The 17,931-nt window shown below is 52.6% G+C and overlaps 3 protein-coding genes across 21 annotated transcripts in view; all 3 read right to left on the bottom strand.

Annotated features, from left to right (window-relative positions):
- Nucleotides 1–3,801, bottom strand: part of CATSPERG (cation channel sperm associated auxiliary subunit gamma) — a 31,727-nt gene extending 27,926 nt beyond the window's left edge. For 4 of the 19 annotated variants that reach the window (XR_006339510.1, XM_043894656.1, XM_043894636.1 and 1 more), the window contains exon 1: nt 679–1,827. Coding sequence is in view for 18 of the 19 variants with exons in the window: in XM_043894656.1 (XP_043750591.1) it covers nt 679–1,077 (399 nt within the window). In the remaining variant the exon portion in view is untranslated. The other 15 variants (XM_043894540.1, XM_043894596.1, XM_043894609.1 and 12 more) reach the window with 10 other exon arrangements.
- LOC122692757 (octapeptide-repeat protein T2-like) lies at nt 1,262–2,202 on the bottom strand. The gene is made up of 2 exons (XM_043900589.1): nt 1,819–2,202; nt 1,262–1,429 (listed from the first exon to the last, which is right to left on the bottom strand). The coding sequence occupies exons 1-2, from the start codon at nt 2,200–2,202 to the stop codon at nt 1,262–1,264; spliced, it is 552 nt and encodes a 183-aa protein (XP_043756524.1).
- A 945-nt stretch (nt 3,802–4,746) lies between the features above and the next one.
- Nucleotides 4,747–17,285, bottom strand: KCNK6 (potassium two pore domain channel subfamily K member 6). Its single transcript, XM_043895238.1, has 3 exons — nt 16,853–17,285; nt 9,012–9,407; nt 4,747–8,841 (listed from the first exon to the last, which is right to left on the bottom strand). The coding sequence occupies exons 1-3, from the start codon at nt 17,172–17,174 to the stop codon at nt 8,621–8,623; spliced, it is 939 nt and encodes a 312-aa protein (XP_043751173.1). The 5' UTR covers nt 17,175–17,285; the 3' UTR covers nt 4,747–8,620.
- Between the last annotated feature and the right edge of the window lie 646 nt (nt 17,286–17,931).

Raw genomic sequence — 17,931 nt, 5'->3', positions numbered from 1 at the left:
TGGTCTCCAGGGGCTCGGGAGGGTGGGGGTACAGGGTTTCCTTTTGAGGTGATGAAAATGTGCTGGAACAAGATAGTGGTGATGGTTGCACAACTTTGTGAATATACGAAAAACTATTGAACTGTTTTTTGTTTGTCTGTATTTTCGGCTGTGCTGGGCAGCTTGTAGAATTTTAGTTCCCCAACCAGGGATCAAACCTACACTCCCTGCACACCAAGCCGGGAGTCCTAGCCACTGGACTGCCAGGGAACTCTTGAATTGTATATTTTAAAATGGTGAATTTTAGGACATGTGAATTCTATCTCAATTTTAAAAAATATTTTCTTCACTTTATGAGGAAAATATCTATGTTTCTTTTTCTTTTGACCCCAATATCTGGCATGTGGGATCCTAGTTCCCTGACCAGGAGCCTAACCTGTGCCTCCTGCAGTGGAACCTTTCAGTCTTAATCACTGGACCACCAGGGAAGTCTTTATATATCTCCGTTTTTGTTTTTTTTTTTTTTAATGGAAATCAAAAGCTAACAAGCACCAACTATGTGCCTGGTGAGATACCAGGAATCTTCTTGAATCTTTAAGGTCCCTAGGGTTCAATGGTGCCATGCCTATTTAAATGTTAGAAAGGGGGAAAACTGAGGCCCCAACAGAATAAGCGTCCCCCACCCCTGCACCCACTCACCACATCTCCTGTGCAGGAGTAGTTGATCTTCAGGTAGTAAGGAAAGCCCAGGTATGTCTGCAAGGAGATGGTGAGCAAACGTCCAGAGCCCAGAAGGGTGCAGCTCCAGGACCTCTCCCATTCGGCTGCCCCCAGTCTCCTCACCTCGTCCCGGTCGATGGGTGCGTCCACTAGCAGGTCGAACACTTTGTCCACTGTGTACAGCTCTTGATCGACGAAATGATCGATCGCGTCGTTCTTGCCTACTGACTCTAAGTTGTTCAAGACAACCTGCCAGGTGCACTCCTGGGTTTCCTGTATCGCCCGCAACCTCCACGGTGCCAACAGCACCACCAGCAGTGCCCACAGCGCCCGCTGGACTCGGAGCCTCGGCCACGGAGCAGGGCCAGCAGGGAACATCTCGGGCAAGTGGGTAACGTGGCTTCAACCTGGAGAAGGCGGAGGTCACCAGCCGGCTAAACTGTTCTTGGTAGGCGCCGTCTTAGATCCCGCCTTATTCCTGCGCCCCGCCCAGTCCCTGCTCCTGGCCCCACCTGTGCTCAAACGTCTGGCCCCACCCCTATTCTTGCTCCTCGCTCCACTCCTACTTTTGCTCCTGGCTCCGGTCCTGTTCTTGCTCCAGGTTCCTCTCCTGCTCTCGCTCCTGGCTTCTCGCCTGTTCTTGCTCCACGTCCCTCTCCTGCTCTCGCTCCTGGCTTCTCGCCTGCTCTTGCTCCCGGCTCCGCCTGTGCTCTTGCTCCTGGCTCCACCTCTGCTCCAGACCTCGGGCCGGCAATTACTGCTCTTCCGGACCCCACCTCTGCTGCTGCTCCAGGGCTCTCCCCTACTGTTGCTCCTGGCCATGCCCCTACCCCTGGTTTCGCCCCGCCTCCCAGCCTCACCCCTTAACCTTGCCCTATCCTTCTTTGCTCTGCCTCTGCTCTGCCTCCGACCCCTACTCTTCAGTCGGTCTCTATTTCTGTTTCTCGGTTTAGCTATGCCCCACCTATTGCCCCCAGTTCCTCTCCTCGCATACCTGAGCCTGGCTCCGCCCCCACTTCTTGCCCCGCCCCCCCACATTTCTCCGCACCGCCCCTTTCTCCGTGCTCGGGCCCTGCCCAGGTACCAGATCCTGCCTCTAGACCCGTCCCTCTCCCGAACCTGCGCCTTCCCCACGCCCCACCTCTTCCCCTGTCCTCGCTTCGATTTCTCGCCTGTAGCTTGCCCCTCGCTCAGCTTCTGCGCCTTGTCCCTCCCCTTATCGACCCGCCCTCCCCCCTCATCCTGGGGGAGGTGGTCTTCCCAAGCCCGTTCCTTGCCCCGCCCCCTCCTATGACCCCGCCCCTTCTCGGTGGAGACCGTTTCTTTGCCTCGGGAACTCTCCTCGCCGTTGGCCTTCCGCTCGCTCCGCGCCCTCTCTGCGCCCTGCACCTCCTCGTTCCTTGCCGGCGCTGCCTTGTCTGTCAGCGCTTTCTCGGTCGTCACTTTCCCCCTGAACCGCGGTACCTTGTCTCCTCCCCTCGTCTTCTCACCACCTCTTTCCATGCCCGGGACAGCCCAGCTCTAAGCTCCGCCTCTTCTAGCCCCGCCCCTCTGCATGGCCCGGCTCCTTCTCTCGGCCTCTCCAGGCTCCTCGCCCCGCCCTCTCTCCGCCCCGCCCCTCCTGTGCCCAGTCCCTGGACTCTCCTCCTTTTCCTCAGCCTTTCCCCGCCTCTCCTCCCCCGCCCCTCTCCGCCCCTTCTTAACCCCGCCCCCACCCCCCGCATCCCTCCCAGGGAGGCCCCAGACCTCCCTCTTCTCCCTGCCCGGTGGTACCAGTCACTAAGTTAAAACCGGTCAACCGTCACTCTGCCGCTCCAGTCCCGCCCCTCTTGCCCGGTCTCAAAATGGCCGCCTACACTTCCGCAACCGACTTCTGCCTTTCTCGAGGCAAGCCTGCTTCACCCGCCTGTCTCCGTGGCAACGCGCTTCCCGACTAGCGCTTACGGCTTAAGGGACAGAGGGAGGGAGCAGCTCAACACTCGCGCGGGCCCTGGACTGCAGAGGGAACTGCGGACGAAGTTTGTGTTAGAAAGGCCTTCAGGAGTTCCTATTGGTGGTTCTGGCCTGCTTATCCTTCTACCCAATCAGACTTTACTATCACAATTCTAGTGAAAAAAAAAAAAAAATTAGGGCCGTGTGGGAAATTAATCTGACTGCGGCTTAACACCCTCATCTGCAGAACAAAGACAAAGGCAGTGATCTCATAGCGTTGTCTTGAGAAGTCAGTAAGATAACAAGTGAAGAGTACCTGGCACAAATAAATATTCAATAAGTTAACAGTTTTCATTGGTACTCTGACGCCCAACAGTTAAGGACTCAGACCGTCTTTATTTTATTTTGCCGCTGGGATCATAGTTACCCCACCAGTGACTGAACCCGGGTCCCCTGCAGTGGAAGCCTGGAGTCCTTGCCACTGAACCGCCAGGGAATTCCCCAGACCATGACTTTTTGATGGACTGCAAAGCTGACTTTAAACTCCAGTGGTTTTCAAACTTCAGAGTGCATTAGACTCAATCAGAAGGACTTGTTAAAACAGGTTGTTAGGCTCCACCCCCAGGGGTTTAGATTCCCTTAAGTCTTCAGATGGGGCTGGTGATTATATTCCAGGTGATGCTGATACTAATGGTCTGGGGACAACACCCTGGGAACCTTCCATACCTCCCCAGGACCCCAGGGAAACATCCAAACTAAATTGTTTTCCAGAGCTCTGCATAAACTGATGCCTGTTGTCCCTCCTATCCACTCATCTGTTGCTCTCTCTGTGGTCCAAAGCAGAGTCTTGAATATCCTTGACCCAGTATGCTGGCTCTCCTCCAGACTGTGCACACACTATAAACCCCTTCTGGAATACTACTCCCTACTTTGTCACCACCTGACCGCTTTCCTGCCTTCATGTCTTGTCTGTGATACAGAAGCAGCCCTCACCCCTCCCCTCACCACGCTAGGCTATGGCTGCCCAGGAGTGGGTCTCTGTTTCCCACTGCATGGCAGGCTCTGTGAGGGCAGGGCCTGGGGCTTTGTCTATCACTGTTGTTTCCAATTATGTGCAACACAGTGCAGAATAAGTGTTCCCTGTAAATAAAGAGCTGATGAAAGTCTGTGCCCCCCAATCCCCTAGCCCATCCCCACAGACCAGGAAGGGTGACTTCATCTGAGGAAAGAAACCCAGCAGCTGTGTACCTGAGCCCTTGTAGACTCACAGAAGCAGAGAGACTGGGGTGTCCTCATGGTATTCCCGACTCTGGAATATAACCGCACCAGGAGAAAGTCCCCCTGTTACTTACATGCCCAAGGTACACCCTACAGCCTCATTTATGCTAGCAAAAGACTAGCAGCCACCCACATGTCCATTAATGAAACATGGAAATAACTTGGACTTCCCCAGTGGCTCAGTGGTAAAGAATTCGCTTGCCAGTGTGAGAGCCGCAGGAGATGCAGGAGACATGGGTTCGATCCCTGGGTCAGGAAGAGTCCCTGGAGTAGGAGATGGCAACCCACTCCAGTATTCTGTGGGATGTCTGTCCTAAAGGAGGCACAGCAGACATAAAGAAGGATATAAGGGACCTCCCTGATGGCGCAGTGGATAAGACTCCACCTGCAATGCAGGGGACACGGGTTTGATCCCCCTGGTCTGGGAAGATTCCACATGCTGAGGAGCAACGAAGCCCATGCACCACAACTTCTGAGCTGATGTGCTGCAACTACTGAAGCCTACAAGCTTTAGGGCCTGTGAGCCACAACTAATGAGCCCCTGTCCTACAACTACTGAAGCCTGTGCTCTGCAATGAGAAGCCCGTGTACTGAAACAAAGGGTAGCCCTTGCTCACTGCAACTAGAGAAAGCCCACACACAGCAATGAAGACCTAGTGCAACCCCAAATAAAAATAAATTAAAAAGGATATGAGACTTGCTCTTGTGCCTCTGAAATGATCTCTGAATGACACTGGGTTGGTAAAAAAAAAAAAAAAAGCAAGGTATAGAAAGAGAATATTAGAAAAGCATATAAAAATTATATATGTATATATGAGACATATAATATGAAAAAGGTGCAGAAACGAGCCGATATTTTATTGAGCACCAGACACTGTTCTAAGATCTTTACAGATATTGCTTAATTCTCCAACAAGTCTATGAGGTAGGTGCTGTTATACCATGTCACAGATTGGCAAACAGCACAGGAAGGTGAAATGAGTGGCCCAAAACCACAGACTTGGGAATGACAGAGTTCAGATTTATACCCAGGGACTTTGCCTCCAGAGTCTGTGATTGTAATTACCTCACCATATAGTACCACTTTGGCAGAGTGAAAGAAGAAAAATTAATGACACACATATACACACAGGTATATTGCTGGTACATGCCTAGGAGACCTGAGAAAATCTGTCATCACAGCCCACATACAGGAGAAAGACTTATTTCTATTGAACATTCTTCTACTTTTTCCATTTTTAAGTGTGCACTTTTTTTTTTTTTTTTTTAAGTATCTGAAATGAGCAGGGCCTGGTTTCTTTTGGAGGAAGGAATTTGAAAGGAGAAGTAGTGGGGAGCAGAAGCCAGATCACACAGGCACCTTCTTCCCTCGAGCAACTGCCCCTCACCCAACTGCTGACTTTAGCAGCAGGGTCAACAAATGTGCTGAGGAGCCAGGAAGGGTGAGAGACTAAGAAAGAACTAGACAGTGGATATTTCTGAGCCTCCATGTGACAAGGTGACCAAAAAAACAAAAATCTCATCTAAATCCCAGTTTTGCACTTCCTGTGTGATCTTGGATAAGTTATTTAACCTCTCTGGGCCTCCTGTCCTCATCTGCAATATGGAGAATGTAACTAACTCACGGAGTTGCTGAGAGCATAAGATAAATTCTGGTGTATCAAGAGCTTGGAAGAGTGCCTGGCAGGTAGTAAATCCTATATAAGTGTTCTCTCTCGTGTTATTAAAATGATTTTGTGTGACTCATTTGACAATGTTGACTTTTCCCTTTTTAAAAGTCTCTCATCTCTCACCAATATTTCCCACTCTCCTAGTTTTCCTACTCCTCTCTCAAACTTCCTTTCTGTCTGTTTTGTAAGTTCTTCTCTTTGGTTGAGGGGTCATTGCTCATCATATGGGACTATGTTAATTAGAAAAAGAAGTCCCCCCTGAAAAAAAAGAAAAAGAAGTCCCCTTTGGGTATATTCAGCCTTGAACTTCAGCCCCAATTTGTTACCACCCTGCCGGCTAGGTAACCCTTATGCAGGTCCCAACCTGCATAATTATATACATCAGCATCCTGGCTGACTAGTTCATTGACAGCTCCCATTCTCCCAACTTTCTGCCTTTCTAATAGAAGCCCAGTTTTGTTCAAGTATTTACCAGCCTGCAAACTAAAACCTCAGCCCCAGCCTCAGTCCCTGGTGGCAGGGGGAGTCCTGAGGAATTCAAGCTAATCATAGCGATGCCATGATCACTGGCCGATGACTGATTCAGAAGCCAATTTTGGTCAATGATATGGAAGAGGAAGTCTGCTGGGAGACACTGGGAAAAGGTTTCCTTCTTTCCAAAGAGGCACCATGGGAAGACACACCCCTTTCCCTCTTCTTGCACTAAAAATTAACATGTCTTATTGTGATGCCTGGACCTGTGGCAGCCACTTTGTGGCCATGAGGACAGCCCATGTGGGGGCCAAGCCTTCAGCTGAGGGTAACAGAGCAGAGAGAGAGGGAACCAGGGGCCACAAGAACCTCTTGGAGTTGTGAACTGTATCAAACCCAGAGGTCTCTCTAACTCAGGTGATATACAGTATACAATCATCTCACTGTTTCAGTCAGTGCCAGTCAGGATTGTGTTACTTGCAACCCAAATCTTTCCTTACTGATATTATATATATATATATATATACACACACACACACATATACATATGTATATACATATGTGTATATATATATGTGTGTGTGTGTGTCTGTATATACACACACCCTATGGCTGATTTCTCAAGGTCGGTCTTCTCTCTTTATTCCCACCCAGGGCAGTCAATACCCACCTTCATAGTCTTCATTTCCTCATCTGTCTGCAGCCTCAACCACCCCCTAAGTCGTTGCTCCAAGGGTCCTGTGACTTCCTGCTGCCTTCTCCTGCGTGTCCCTTTAGCCCTTCACAGCCACCATATTCCAAACAAGCCTCAACATCTCCCTACAAATTTGTTTTCTCACAGGTCCCCCACCTCGGGGGCAGGTGAGCATGGTTGGACCTTTTCCTGGCCTTGTCCCTCCCAAGTCTGTAAGGCTTATGGCCCGTCCACCTGGACTTCTGAGCATCCCTTGACTTGCCCCCTCCTCCCCTTCCCTCAGCCTCACCCAGTCCCATTGTCTCCTGCTTCATTCCTGCCCCAGCCTCCCCTGGGCACCCAGCCTCAGTCTCCCCCCCACTCCATGTAAGTACCACGCGCTAACCGACTGCGCCACTGGAGCTTCCTCCCCCCCACCCCATAAACACACAGCAGCAAAAGCCCAAACCTAACCATGGCCCTCTCCTGCTCAAATCCCTTCCATGGCTCTCTAGTGCCCTCAAGAAAGAAGCCAAGTTCCCAAGATGGTCATTTAAGGACACTTACAATATGCCCACATCCAATGATAATACTGCATTATCTTCCTCATGTGTAAAGTACCCAGAACAGGGCCTAGCCAAAGAAATCATCCCAGAATAACATGGCAGGCACTGTGAAACCATCTTTTGAACTATTATTATTGCCATTTTACTGATGAGGAAACCGAGGAAATAGGGGCAAAATGACCACCCAAAGACACAGGCAGGACACTGCTGAGTTGGGATTTGAGCCCAGGCAGGCTGGCTCCGGCTGGAGAAGGGCATGGCAACCCACTCCAATATCCTTGCCTGGAGAATCCCACAGACAGAAGAGCCTGGCAGGCTACAGTCCATGGGGTCACAAAGAGTCAGACACGACTGAGTGACTAACACACACATACAGGCTGGTTCCAGAGCCCAGGGAACGTAATGTAATTAGTTCTTGGTAAACAGGAACAGCTGTTATGATAGTGTCTCACTAAAAGCAATACCTTCCATACTGGGCTAGGATCCCGTCTCAGCTTCCTGGAAGACTCTATTATGCAGGCTGACCCCAGGCATATCCAAATATGTCTAGCTCCCTGGACACACTGGAGGAAAATGAGTCAGGTACACCTTCTTCCCCAGACTGACTACTCTTCAGATTTCAGGTCTGAGTGCAGTTGCCCCTTCCTCCAGGAAGCCCTCCCTGACCTCCCCGGCTGGATTGGGTACATTCCCTGTGCTTCCTCTACCCCAGCCCTGACCACTCTGCCCACCTTCCCCCGCCCCCACTAATGAAGTCCTGCCTGTTATGAACTGTCACTGTACGGGAGGCAGGACAGCGAGCCCCATGAGAGCAGGGCCCAGAGCATCTGGAACACTGTGGTGGCCCCAGCGCTGCCTGGCACGGATTGGCACAGAGGAGGGAGTTTTGAATGATGGAATATATTCTTTCTACTTGACCCAAGAGGTGAATCAAGGCTCAGAGGGGGCCAGTCACTGGCCCGAGGTGAAGTGATCAATCTAGCACCTGAAATGAGGTCTGAGCCCAGAGACTGGGAGAATCGGCAGATGATGAGTGGCTACTCAAGTGAGAGAGGCAGATGGCGCGAGGAAAAGCCTGAGAAATACAGAGACGGTGAGAAAGTCAGGGAAGCACAGAGTGTGCGGGGAGGTGATAGGAGGGGTGGAGGAAAGAAGGCAGTGCTGCTTCCTGGATCCGGGCAGTGCTTAGGCCGGTCAGACAAGGGCAGACAGTGGAGGCAGGGCCTCAGGAACACCAGCGTGTGCTTGTAGACAGGCTAGTCCATCGGTTCCAGTCCCGAGGGCCCCTCAGCCGCAGGCCTGGTCTGCAGCTGCCCCGACACTTGCCCCAGCTACCTGGGGATGGAGGCGTAGTCCACGTGCGAGCCGGCGGTGAGCTGCTGGTGTGGCTCGGGCTCGGGGCTCAGGATGTCCGCCCGGTCATCTTCCTCCTCGAAGCTGGCGGGGCACGGGGTGGGCAGCAGGATGAGCTCTGTGAGGCCGTGGAGGTCAGACACACGGCGGAAAGTCTGCACCAAGAGCACCATGGCAACCAGGCCCAGGAAGAGGTAGACTGCAGAGATGGCAGAGAGGCGATGAGTGGACCCAGACCACCCAGGTCATGGCCATGGGGCTACGGGATACCCCAGGATGGGGCTGCGACTCTGAATGCCCCATCCCTCCGGGACGGGGCCAGGCCCCCCTCACACCAGCCCTCAGTCCCCAGGCAGCCACCCTACTCACCTGTGACTAACAACTTGTAGACGGCCCGGTAGGGCTGGCCGGGGGCCTCTCCCGGCACATAATCTCCCAGGCCGATGGTGGACAGAGAGATGAAGCAGAAGTAGAAGGCGTCCAGGAAGCTCCAGGCCTCCTCAAGGTGGGCAAAGATGGCGGCTGGCACCAGGAAGCAGAGGGTCACCATGACCCCCAGCAGGATGGCCAGGTGCCAGCGGGCTGCCTTCCGGGGGGCACAGCCCCAGCGCTGGCTCACCCAGGACAGGGGCGCGTGGGTGAGCAGCAGCGACAGACGCTGGGCCGAGGCGGTCAGCAGCAGCATGGTGGCTGGGACGCCCAGGAGCGCAAAGGCGATGGAGAAGGCCTTGCCCCCGTCGGTCAGAGGCGTCGTGTACCCGTAGCCTGCGGGAGTCAGGGGGAAATCCTTCGGCCCACTCAGCATCCACTCTGGGGTCTGTGATTGCCCTAAACTGAGGACTAATTTCAGCCTGAAAGCCACCCCTCCCAGACTGTCTTATCTCTGGCGATAGCACCTCCACCCTCCCCATGGCTCAGGCTGAGAGCCTGGTGTCATCCTTGACTCCCTTCTCAACTCACATCCACTCTGTTGTCTCAACCTTTGCACAGAGCCCAAACCCACCAGCTTTCCCCCTCACTCCACAACAAGGCTTCATCCTGGTCCTGTCTACCAGCAGCCTCCTCCCTGGTCTCCCTTCTCCCCGCCATGCAGCCAGAGGGACCCTGTGAACACGGGAGTCAGGTCATGTCCCTCCCCTGCTCAGGGCCCTCCTGTGGCTCCATCTCAGGTCAAAGCACTTTGTCTGGTGACCCACGGGACACCACACAATCCAACAGGGCAGCACGCGCCCTGCAGGGGATGCAGGTTCTACCAGGGGTCCGGGAAGATCCCACATGCTGCAAGGCAACTAAGCCTGTGCACGCCTACGGGAGCCCACATGCCCCAGAGCCCATGTTCCCCAATGAGAAGCCCACTCGCAACTAGAGAGTAGCCCCCACTCTCCCCAACTAAAGGAAACCCACGTGCAGCAACGAAGACCCAGGGCAGCCAGAAATAAATAAATTTTTAAATGGGTGTGACAAGCCCCACTGTGCTCTTGGAGGGTCAGTGTGGGTGTGAGTTCTGCAAACAGAAATATGACTAAGGGGAATTCAGGTGTTGGTGAAACTGGCTCACTTTGGCAATGTGTAATTTCCCAAATGAATCAAACCAAAGGGTCAGAGATATGACTGGGGTGGTAAGGGGCCTGATTTATGTTGACAGTAAAATGTCTTGCCCAGAATACTACAGATCCAGCCTTGTGGTTCATAAGAAAGTGTGAAAACATTGCCCATATGAGCAGGCTTTCCCCCGAGTCTGTCTTCCATGCAAAAGGATCCCCTGGTTCTGACTTTTTTAAAAAACAACAACAAAAAAGTATTTATTTATTTGACTGAGCCAGGTCTTCTTAGCTGAAGCATGGGGGATCTAATTCCCTGACCAGGAATCGAACCCAGGCCCCCTGCATTGACAGCGTGGAGTCTTAGCCACTGGACCACAGGGAAGTCTCCCCCTGGCCTTTATATAGTCAAAGGAATTGAAAGCAGGGGCTCAAGAGATACGTACACAGCCATGTTCATAGCAGCATTCTTCACAATAGTCAGAAGGTGGAAACAGCCCTTGTGTCCACCGATGGGTGAATGAATCAACAAAATGTAAGTACAAACAATGCAATATTATTCAGCCTTTTGAAGGAAGGAAATTCTGACACATGCTACAACATGGGTGAATCTTGAGGGTATTATGCTAAGTGAAATAAGCCAGTTGCCAAAAGACAAAGCCTCTGCAATTCCATTTATATGTGGCACTTAGTGCAGTCAAAATCATCGAGACAGGGGACTTCCCTGGCGATCCACTGTCTAAAACTCAGCGCGCTCCCAATCCAGGGGACCTGGATTTGATCCCCGGTCAGGGAACTAGATCCCACGTGTCGCAACTAAAGATTCTGCAGGCAGCAATGAAGACTGAAGATCACGTGTGCCACAATTAAGATCTGGTTACAGCCAAATAAGTGAATTAATTTTTAAAAACAATAAACATTAAAAAAATCACAGACACAGAAAGTAGAACAATGGTTGCCAGGAGTCGAGGAGAGGGGTAAGTGGGGAGTTAGTATATACAAGGGTATAGATTCAGTTTTGTAAGATCCAAGGAGTTCTGGCGACTTCCCTGGGGGTCCAGTGGTTAAGAATCCACCTTCCAATGCAGGGGATGTGGGTTCGACCCCTGGTCCCGCTGAGGAACTAAGATCCCACATGCCTCGGGGCAACTAAGTCTGTGTATCACAACTTAAGAGAAGCCCCGACACCGCAACAAAGACCTGATGCGGCCTAAATACATAAATAAATATTAAAAAAATAAAAGTAAAAAGAGTTCTGGAAATGGGTGCTGGCAATGGTTACACAGCAATATGAATATACCTAATACCACTGAACTGTACACTCAAAAATGGTTAAGATAGTAAATCTGATGTGTACTTTGCCCCAGTTTAAAAAAAAAAAAAAAAACTAGGGAAAAATAAAGGATCCTCTAGATCCTGCTGGACACGTGGCTAACAGGAAAAGATGTTCCCTCTTCCAGTGCAGCTAGGTGTGGTCTGGAATAATTTATGGCCAAGGAGATACAGACAAAAGAAGCAAGCAACTTCAGGAAGTGTCCTTAAAGATAGGGAGATGCCTATCTCCCTTCTTTACTCCCTCCTCCTGCTGACTAGATCACAGATAGGAAGGCTGGAGCTGAGCAGCCATCTGGGACCATGAGATGAGCTTGGGAATAGAAACCGCGCCTGGCCTGAGAGTTATATTGGAACCTGAGAGTCTCTGACCATGCAGCACCCTTCTGGTCTTGGACTGACTCCCTTGAATATGAGCAAGAAATAAATTCCCATTATATTTAAGCAACTATTATTTGAGGTTTATCACTTATGGCTCCAAGCTTCATTAATAAAAGGATTTTGATGGAGAAACTCCAGCAACCTGGCTGAAAGGACAGGTTTGCAAATGACATGAAATTTCTTATAAACAGAAAAAATCAGAGTTAGAATAGAGTGGGGAGGGGGCCTTCCCTGGTGGTCCAGGGGCTAAGACTCTGGACTCCAAATGCAGAGGGCTGGGGTTCGATGCTTCGTCAGGGAACTAGATTCCACATGTCACAACTAGGAGTTCTCATGCTGCAAAGAAGATCGAAGGTCCCTTGTGCCCCAGCTTTGACCCAGGGCAGCCAAAAATTTAAACAAATACTTTTGAAAAACTAGTGAACATTTTAAAAAGAAAGAAAGAGGAATAGAATGTGGGCTATGAGCCTCAACTTGCTACTTCCAAGAGTTGAGTCCAAAGCAGTGCTTTGGTATTTGGTCCCTGAGTGATACTGGCCAAGTGACTTCTCTCTGAGCCTCAGTTTCCTCAGAGTACTTGAAATGGCCTCATAAATGATCCCTTCCTTGAGTACAGGTTGGCACAGGGCACCTAGCACAGGCATGAAGAGAGTCAGAAAGACTGTGATGCTCGCTCCCTCTCCGCATTCCCAGTTCCAAGCAGGCCGACTCCTCCAGCCCTGACCTCAATCGCAGCAAGGCTGCCTGGACTAGCTCCAGGCCTCAGATCTTCCTCAGACTAGGGCCTGCAACAAGCCCAGGAACGCTGTGGGAGAGGCCTCTCTGAATGTTGTCGGGTCTTCCATTTCTCTAGATATATTCAGGGCTCCCGGCTTCACCAACAGCACTAATGATAAATGAGGCTCTGTCAATCTCGGTTATTATCACTGGCATGTCTCATGGACACAGCCTTCCTGCTTGACCAAGCTTGAGTCAGGCCCCTCTGAGTTCTCTTCATGACCAAGCCCGGTTTTAGCAGGAATCCTAAGTTAAGAATCTGCCTGCAATTCGGGAGATGTAGGTTCAGTTCCTGGGTCAGGAAAATCCCCTGGAGAAGGGAATGGCTACCCACTGCAGTATTTGTGCCTGGAGAATTCCATGGACAGAGGAGCCTGACGGGCTACAGTCCGTGGGATCGCCAAGAGTTAGATGCAATAATGCCACTAGCACTAAGTTTATTTAGGGAGAATCCCCCACACTTGACATCTGATCAAATTTCTCATTATCCACCACTTGTACTGAAGCTCTTGGCGGTCTTTAACAAGAATCCTATTAAGCCAGTTTAGCAAGAATCCCCCTACCGTCCATGTCCCCTCTTAGTACTTTTCCATCCACTGCTGCAGCTGCTGCTAAGTCACTTCAGTCGTGTCCAACTCTGTGCGACCCCATCCCTGGGATTCTCCAGGCAAGGATACTGGAGTGGGTTGCCATTTCCTTCTCCGATGCATAAAAGTGAAAAGTGAAAGTGAAGTTGCTCAGTCATGTCCGAGTCTTCGAGACCCCATGGACTGCAGCCTACCAGGCTCCTCCGTCCGTGGAATTTTCCAGGCAAGAGTACTGGAGTGGGGTGCCATTGCCTTCTCCATTTCCATCCACTAGTCCCCTCCTGCTCTCAGCTCTAAATCTCCAGCTATCTTTGCTGTACTCTGAATTGAGGTCAATCTCTCTCCCCTATTGCAATAACTTACCATTTTTTAAGGACTGTCAGAAATGTTTTTACAATATACATGTATCACCCTTCATCATTCATGGAAGCTGAAGAAGTAGTGTGGTGCATTGGTTAGGAGCATAGGGCTCTGGGGAATTCCTTAGTGGTCCACTGATTAAGACTCCATCTTCCAATGCAGGGGACGTGGGTTCAATCCCTGGTTGGGGAACTAAGATCCCACATGCCACAGGGCAACAAACCTCATGTGCCCCAACTACTGAGCCTGTGTGCTCTAGAGCCTGTGCTTCACAACTAGAGAAGCTCCAGTGCCACAACAAGAGAAGCCTGCATGCTGCAACTAGAGAAAGACCACATGCCACAACAAAGACCCAGTGCATCCAAAATTTTAAAAAAATATATTTTTTTTAATTAAAAAAAAAGAGCATGGAACTCTGAGGCCTGACAGCCTCGGCTCAAATCTGCACTCTACACTTCCTAGCTGTGTGGGCTTGGACAAGTTGATCAACCTCTCTGGGCCTCAGATTCTATTGCTAAGAAATAGGACCACAAACAGCACCTGGCTCACAAGCCTTATTGTGATGAGTGAGTTAAAGTCTGTATGTGGTGTGGTTAAGTCTTCTACCAGGTCTTACTGTGAAGTAGGGAGTGTGATTATCCCCATTTTACAGATGACAGAGGACACAGAGGACTAGAGATCAGCAGTGTGTGAACAGAAATCTGAACCTGTGCCTGCCTTGAGTTTGGCTTCTTCACCTGTCCTGCCTGGGATGACTTCTCAGAAGGCAGGATCTGGGAGGAGACAGAGGGAGAGAGAAGCCCCGAAGCAGGTTGGGCAGGCCCAGCCAGCAAGTGGGCAGCGTTTGTGAGATCCAGCCCGGCTGCTGTGGCCTGGTTTGCTGGTCCACTTGACAGTGACAAAGGCTGTCACAGTGACAAACGGCAAAGGCTATTGTCAGCAGGGATAGGGAGTTAGGAGTCTGGGCTAGCCAAGCCCCAGACCACTCCCCTAATCCAAATCCTAGCATGCTCAATTGCTTAGCCATGTCCAACTCTTTACGACCCCATGGACAGTTGTTGCCCACCAGGCACCTCTGTCCATGGAATTTTCTAGGCAAGAATACTGGAGTGGGCTGCTATTTCCTTCTCCAGGGGAATCTTCCCAACCCTGGGATCGAACCTGCATCTCCTCAGTCTCCTGGATTGGTAAGCAGATGCTTTACCACTTGAGTCTCCTGGGAAGCCAAATCCTAGCAAAGAGGCAAAGAGGAAGTTTGGGGGCTGGGGAGGGGTTGTGGGAGGACCAGAAGAGCCTGACAAACAAAGGGATTTTCCAGGTCTGCAGAGCGTTGAGGTGAGGGGTTTCCCAGGTAGGGCTGAGGGGTGGGGTGTGTGTTGGTCCTACTTGAGGCTGTAGGGGTCCAGAGAAGGGGATCTGTGGGGTCCAGTTAGTAATCTGAAATCAGAGACCAGTGTCCTGGTTTGAAACAGATCCTGGTTTGGGGCTGGGGTCCTGGGTCCAGAGGAAGAAGGGGGACAGGCACCAGTGGGATTACAAATGGGATTAGGAGGGGGGGTTCTCAGGTAGAGGGGGCTTCTGAGCCCAAGGATGCCTGAGGCAACATGATGGGGGGAGACAATGCTAAGGGGATGATGGGAGGGGGTGTGCGTCTCATGTCCTGGCTGAGAGTGTCCAGGGTGGAAGCAGTAATGGTCTTGAGTGAATAGTGGGGAGGGTTCTGGGGTACAAAGTGCCTGGAGCATCCTTGATGGAGGGAGAGTCCAAACCAGGCTGGGACAGAGTTGGGGCAAAAGGTCCCAGCTGTGGGTCCAGAAGAGACTGAAGGGGTCTCAGGTCCCAAGGAGGTTCCCTTTCTTGGGAAATTCAGGGTGGACAGGGGGAGTCTAGGAGCAGGGGTAGCAGGTTCGGAGAGTAGAGTCCCTGGGCTGGTACCCTGGCTGGGGGGGGTGGGGGGGTGGATTCTTGTGTCAAGGATAGCATGTGTGACCAGCGTTGGGATCCCAGGTATTCTGGGGCTCTTACAAGGAGTATCAGGGGCCAGAGATTGGTGACAGTCTCAGCTAGGGTTGTCATGTTCAAAGAGGCCCCTATAGAATTCCTTGGTTGTCCAGTGGTTAGGACTCTGAGCTTTCACTGCAGAGGGCACAGGTTAAATCCCACATGCCGGTTGGAGAGGTCAAAATAAATAAACAGAGGACCCCATCAGAGTCCCTGGTCTGAAAAACACTAGGGGGTTTTGCTGGAGCTGTTTGGAACTGGAGGGGTGGGAGTCCTGGGTGGGGACCTTCCAGTTAGAAAGTCAGCAGTTCTTCCTGGAAGGCGATCAAGTTCTCTCCCATACTTCCACAGCTGAGGGCTGCAGAATTGGAAGTCCCAGGTTTAGAGGGAACGGGGGTGTCCCTATTGGAAGGAAAGCCCTACATTGAGGGCTCCCCCAATACAAAGGAGATGCCAAGAAGGAGTGGGATATGTGAAGAGGGGTCCTGTGTCTAGAGTCAGGGCTACCTGCAGGGAAGTATGACAATGGTCAGGAGGAGGGCAGGGGCCCTTGCTGGGGAGTGGTCTAGGTCCAGAGGGGTGGAAGTCTGAGATGCGGGCCCTGGGTCTTTGCTGAGGGATCTCTGCTGGCAGTAAGGTCTTTAGTGATGGTGCCTGGAGAGGGTCTGGAGATTCAGGGTCCTCACTAGGGCACCAGGGTCGGGAGGACATTGGGGTAAGGCTTCCGAAGGACACATCCCAGAAGGATGTATTTGCAGTCAGGAGATGGTGTTGGAGGGGATGGAGGTCTGAGCCAGAGAGAAGGGCGCAGGTCCTGGGTGGCTAATGGGAAGAGGGTCTCCGGCAGCGGGCACTGAGTTCTCAAAGGAGGTCTCTGAGGATTGTTCTAGGCCTAGACGGGGCTAGACGCAGGTCTCCAAGGCAGAGGAAGGGAGCCCTAGATGCTTGCCAGAAGGTACTTTGAAAATGGCCCTGGACCCCAAGCGAACTGCGGGACTTCCTACTGGGAGGAAAGGTCTGGATAGGGACTCCTCAAGGTGGAGGATCCCACAAGTGTGGGTCCCAGGTTCTCATTGAGGGGTTTTGAGGGGATCCTGGGCTCAGAGTTAATTGAGAATGATCTGCTGGGATCGGGATATTTCGTAGTGGCTCTGGGGTCCCTAGGGAGGCGAGGGGGAGCAGGGGGCCCCGGGTTCTCGTGGGCCGGGGGCTCGGGGCGGCGCTCACGTACCCACGGTGGTGACCAGCGTGCTGGCGAAGAAGAGAGCCGAGGCGAAGTCCCAGGCGGGGTCCGAGGCGTTGGCAGACCCGGAGGCATTAGCGAGCGCGGCGCGCCCCAGCCGTCCGGCCGCCAACACCCGCTCCACGAAGGCGTCCAGGGCGGGGGCGGCCACACACGGGCTGCGCCGCAGCAGCTGCTGGCGGAGCATCCGCAGCTCGGCTCGGAGGCGGGCTTCGTGCGGCCCCTCCAGCCGGGCCACCAGCAGCGCGCCCAGCACCAGGTACGCGATGTATGCTGCCAGGGCACCCGCCAGGAGCGCGCCCCGCCGCATGGCTCAGCCGGCCAGCCCCCCGCCGCCCCGTTGACGTGGCCCCCGCCTCCCGATCGTCCGGCGCCCAGCTTCAGTTCCGGGAGTGCTCGACGCGCGGCCACCAGCTACCCAAAGAGGAAGAAGAGAAAAAGGGGAGGGGCGGGGGTGGAGGAAACTGAGGCACGCCCCACCGCCAGGTGTGGGCACCGAGGGGGAGGAGCCCAGCGCTCTTGACCTAGGAGACCGGCAGGGTGCTTCCTCCCCCGAGCGGGCGGCTCCCTCTGCCAGAAAGAATCCGAACTCTTTTACGCCCGCGGACCGAGGAGTCGCTGCCCGACTGCGCCGCACCCGAGCTCTTGGCTGAGGGGCCAGAGGGACAAACTGAAATCCAGCCCTCAATCCATTCGTCAAGTCGTGCGTTCTGGAGCGGGAATGCATCCACCTGGAGGGGACGCCACAAAAGGGGACTCCACAGGGCCAGGTGTCACCTGTGCCCTCACAGACTGGGGATCCTTAGCTATTCACTAAATCTTTGCTCAGCGCCCACTTTGTGCCCGGCCCTTTGCTGGCTGATGCCAGGGAAACAGCAGCGACCAAGGCTGTCCTGGGTCCTACCCTCAGGGGGCTCCCAGCACTTCAACAGACTGACAGACCAGAGGGTCAGGGGCTGTGACGAGGGAAGCAGAGTGACAGGGGCTGGGAGGACGATGCCTACAGGACTGTAGAGCCAGGACTCATAACTGAGAGACCAGAACTGTTCAAGTTCCCCAGAAAAGAC

The sequence above is a fragment of the Cervus elaphus genome, chromosome 4, assembly GCF_910594005.1.
Source record: "Cervus elaphus chromosome 4, mCerEla1.1, whole genome shotgun sequence".
Lineage (NCBI taxonomy): Eukaryota > Metazoa > Chordata > Mammalia > Artiodactyla > Cervidae > Cervus > Cervus elaphus.
The sequence above is the reverse complement of the archived record's forward strand: the minus strand, read 5'-3'. Positions and strand labels throughout refer to the sequence as shown.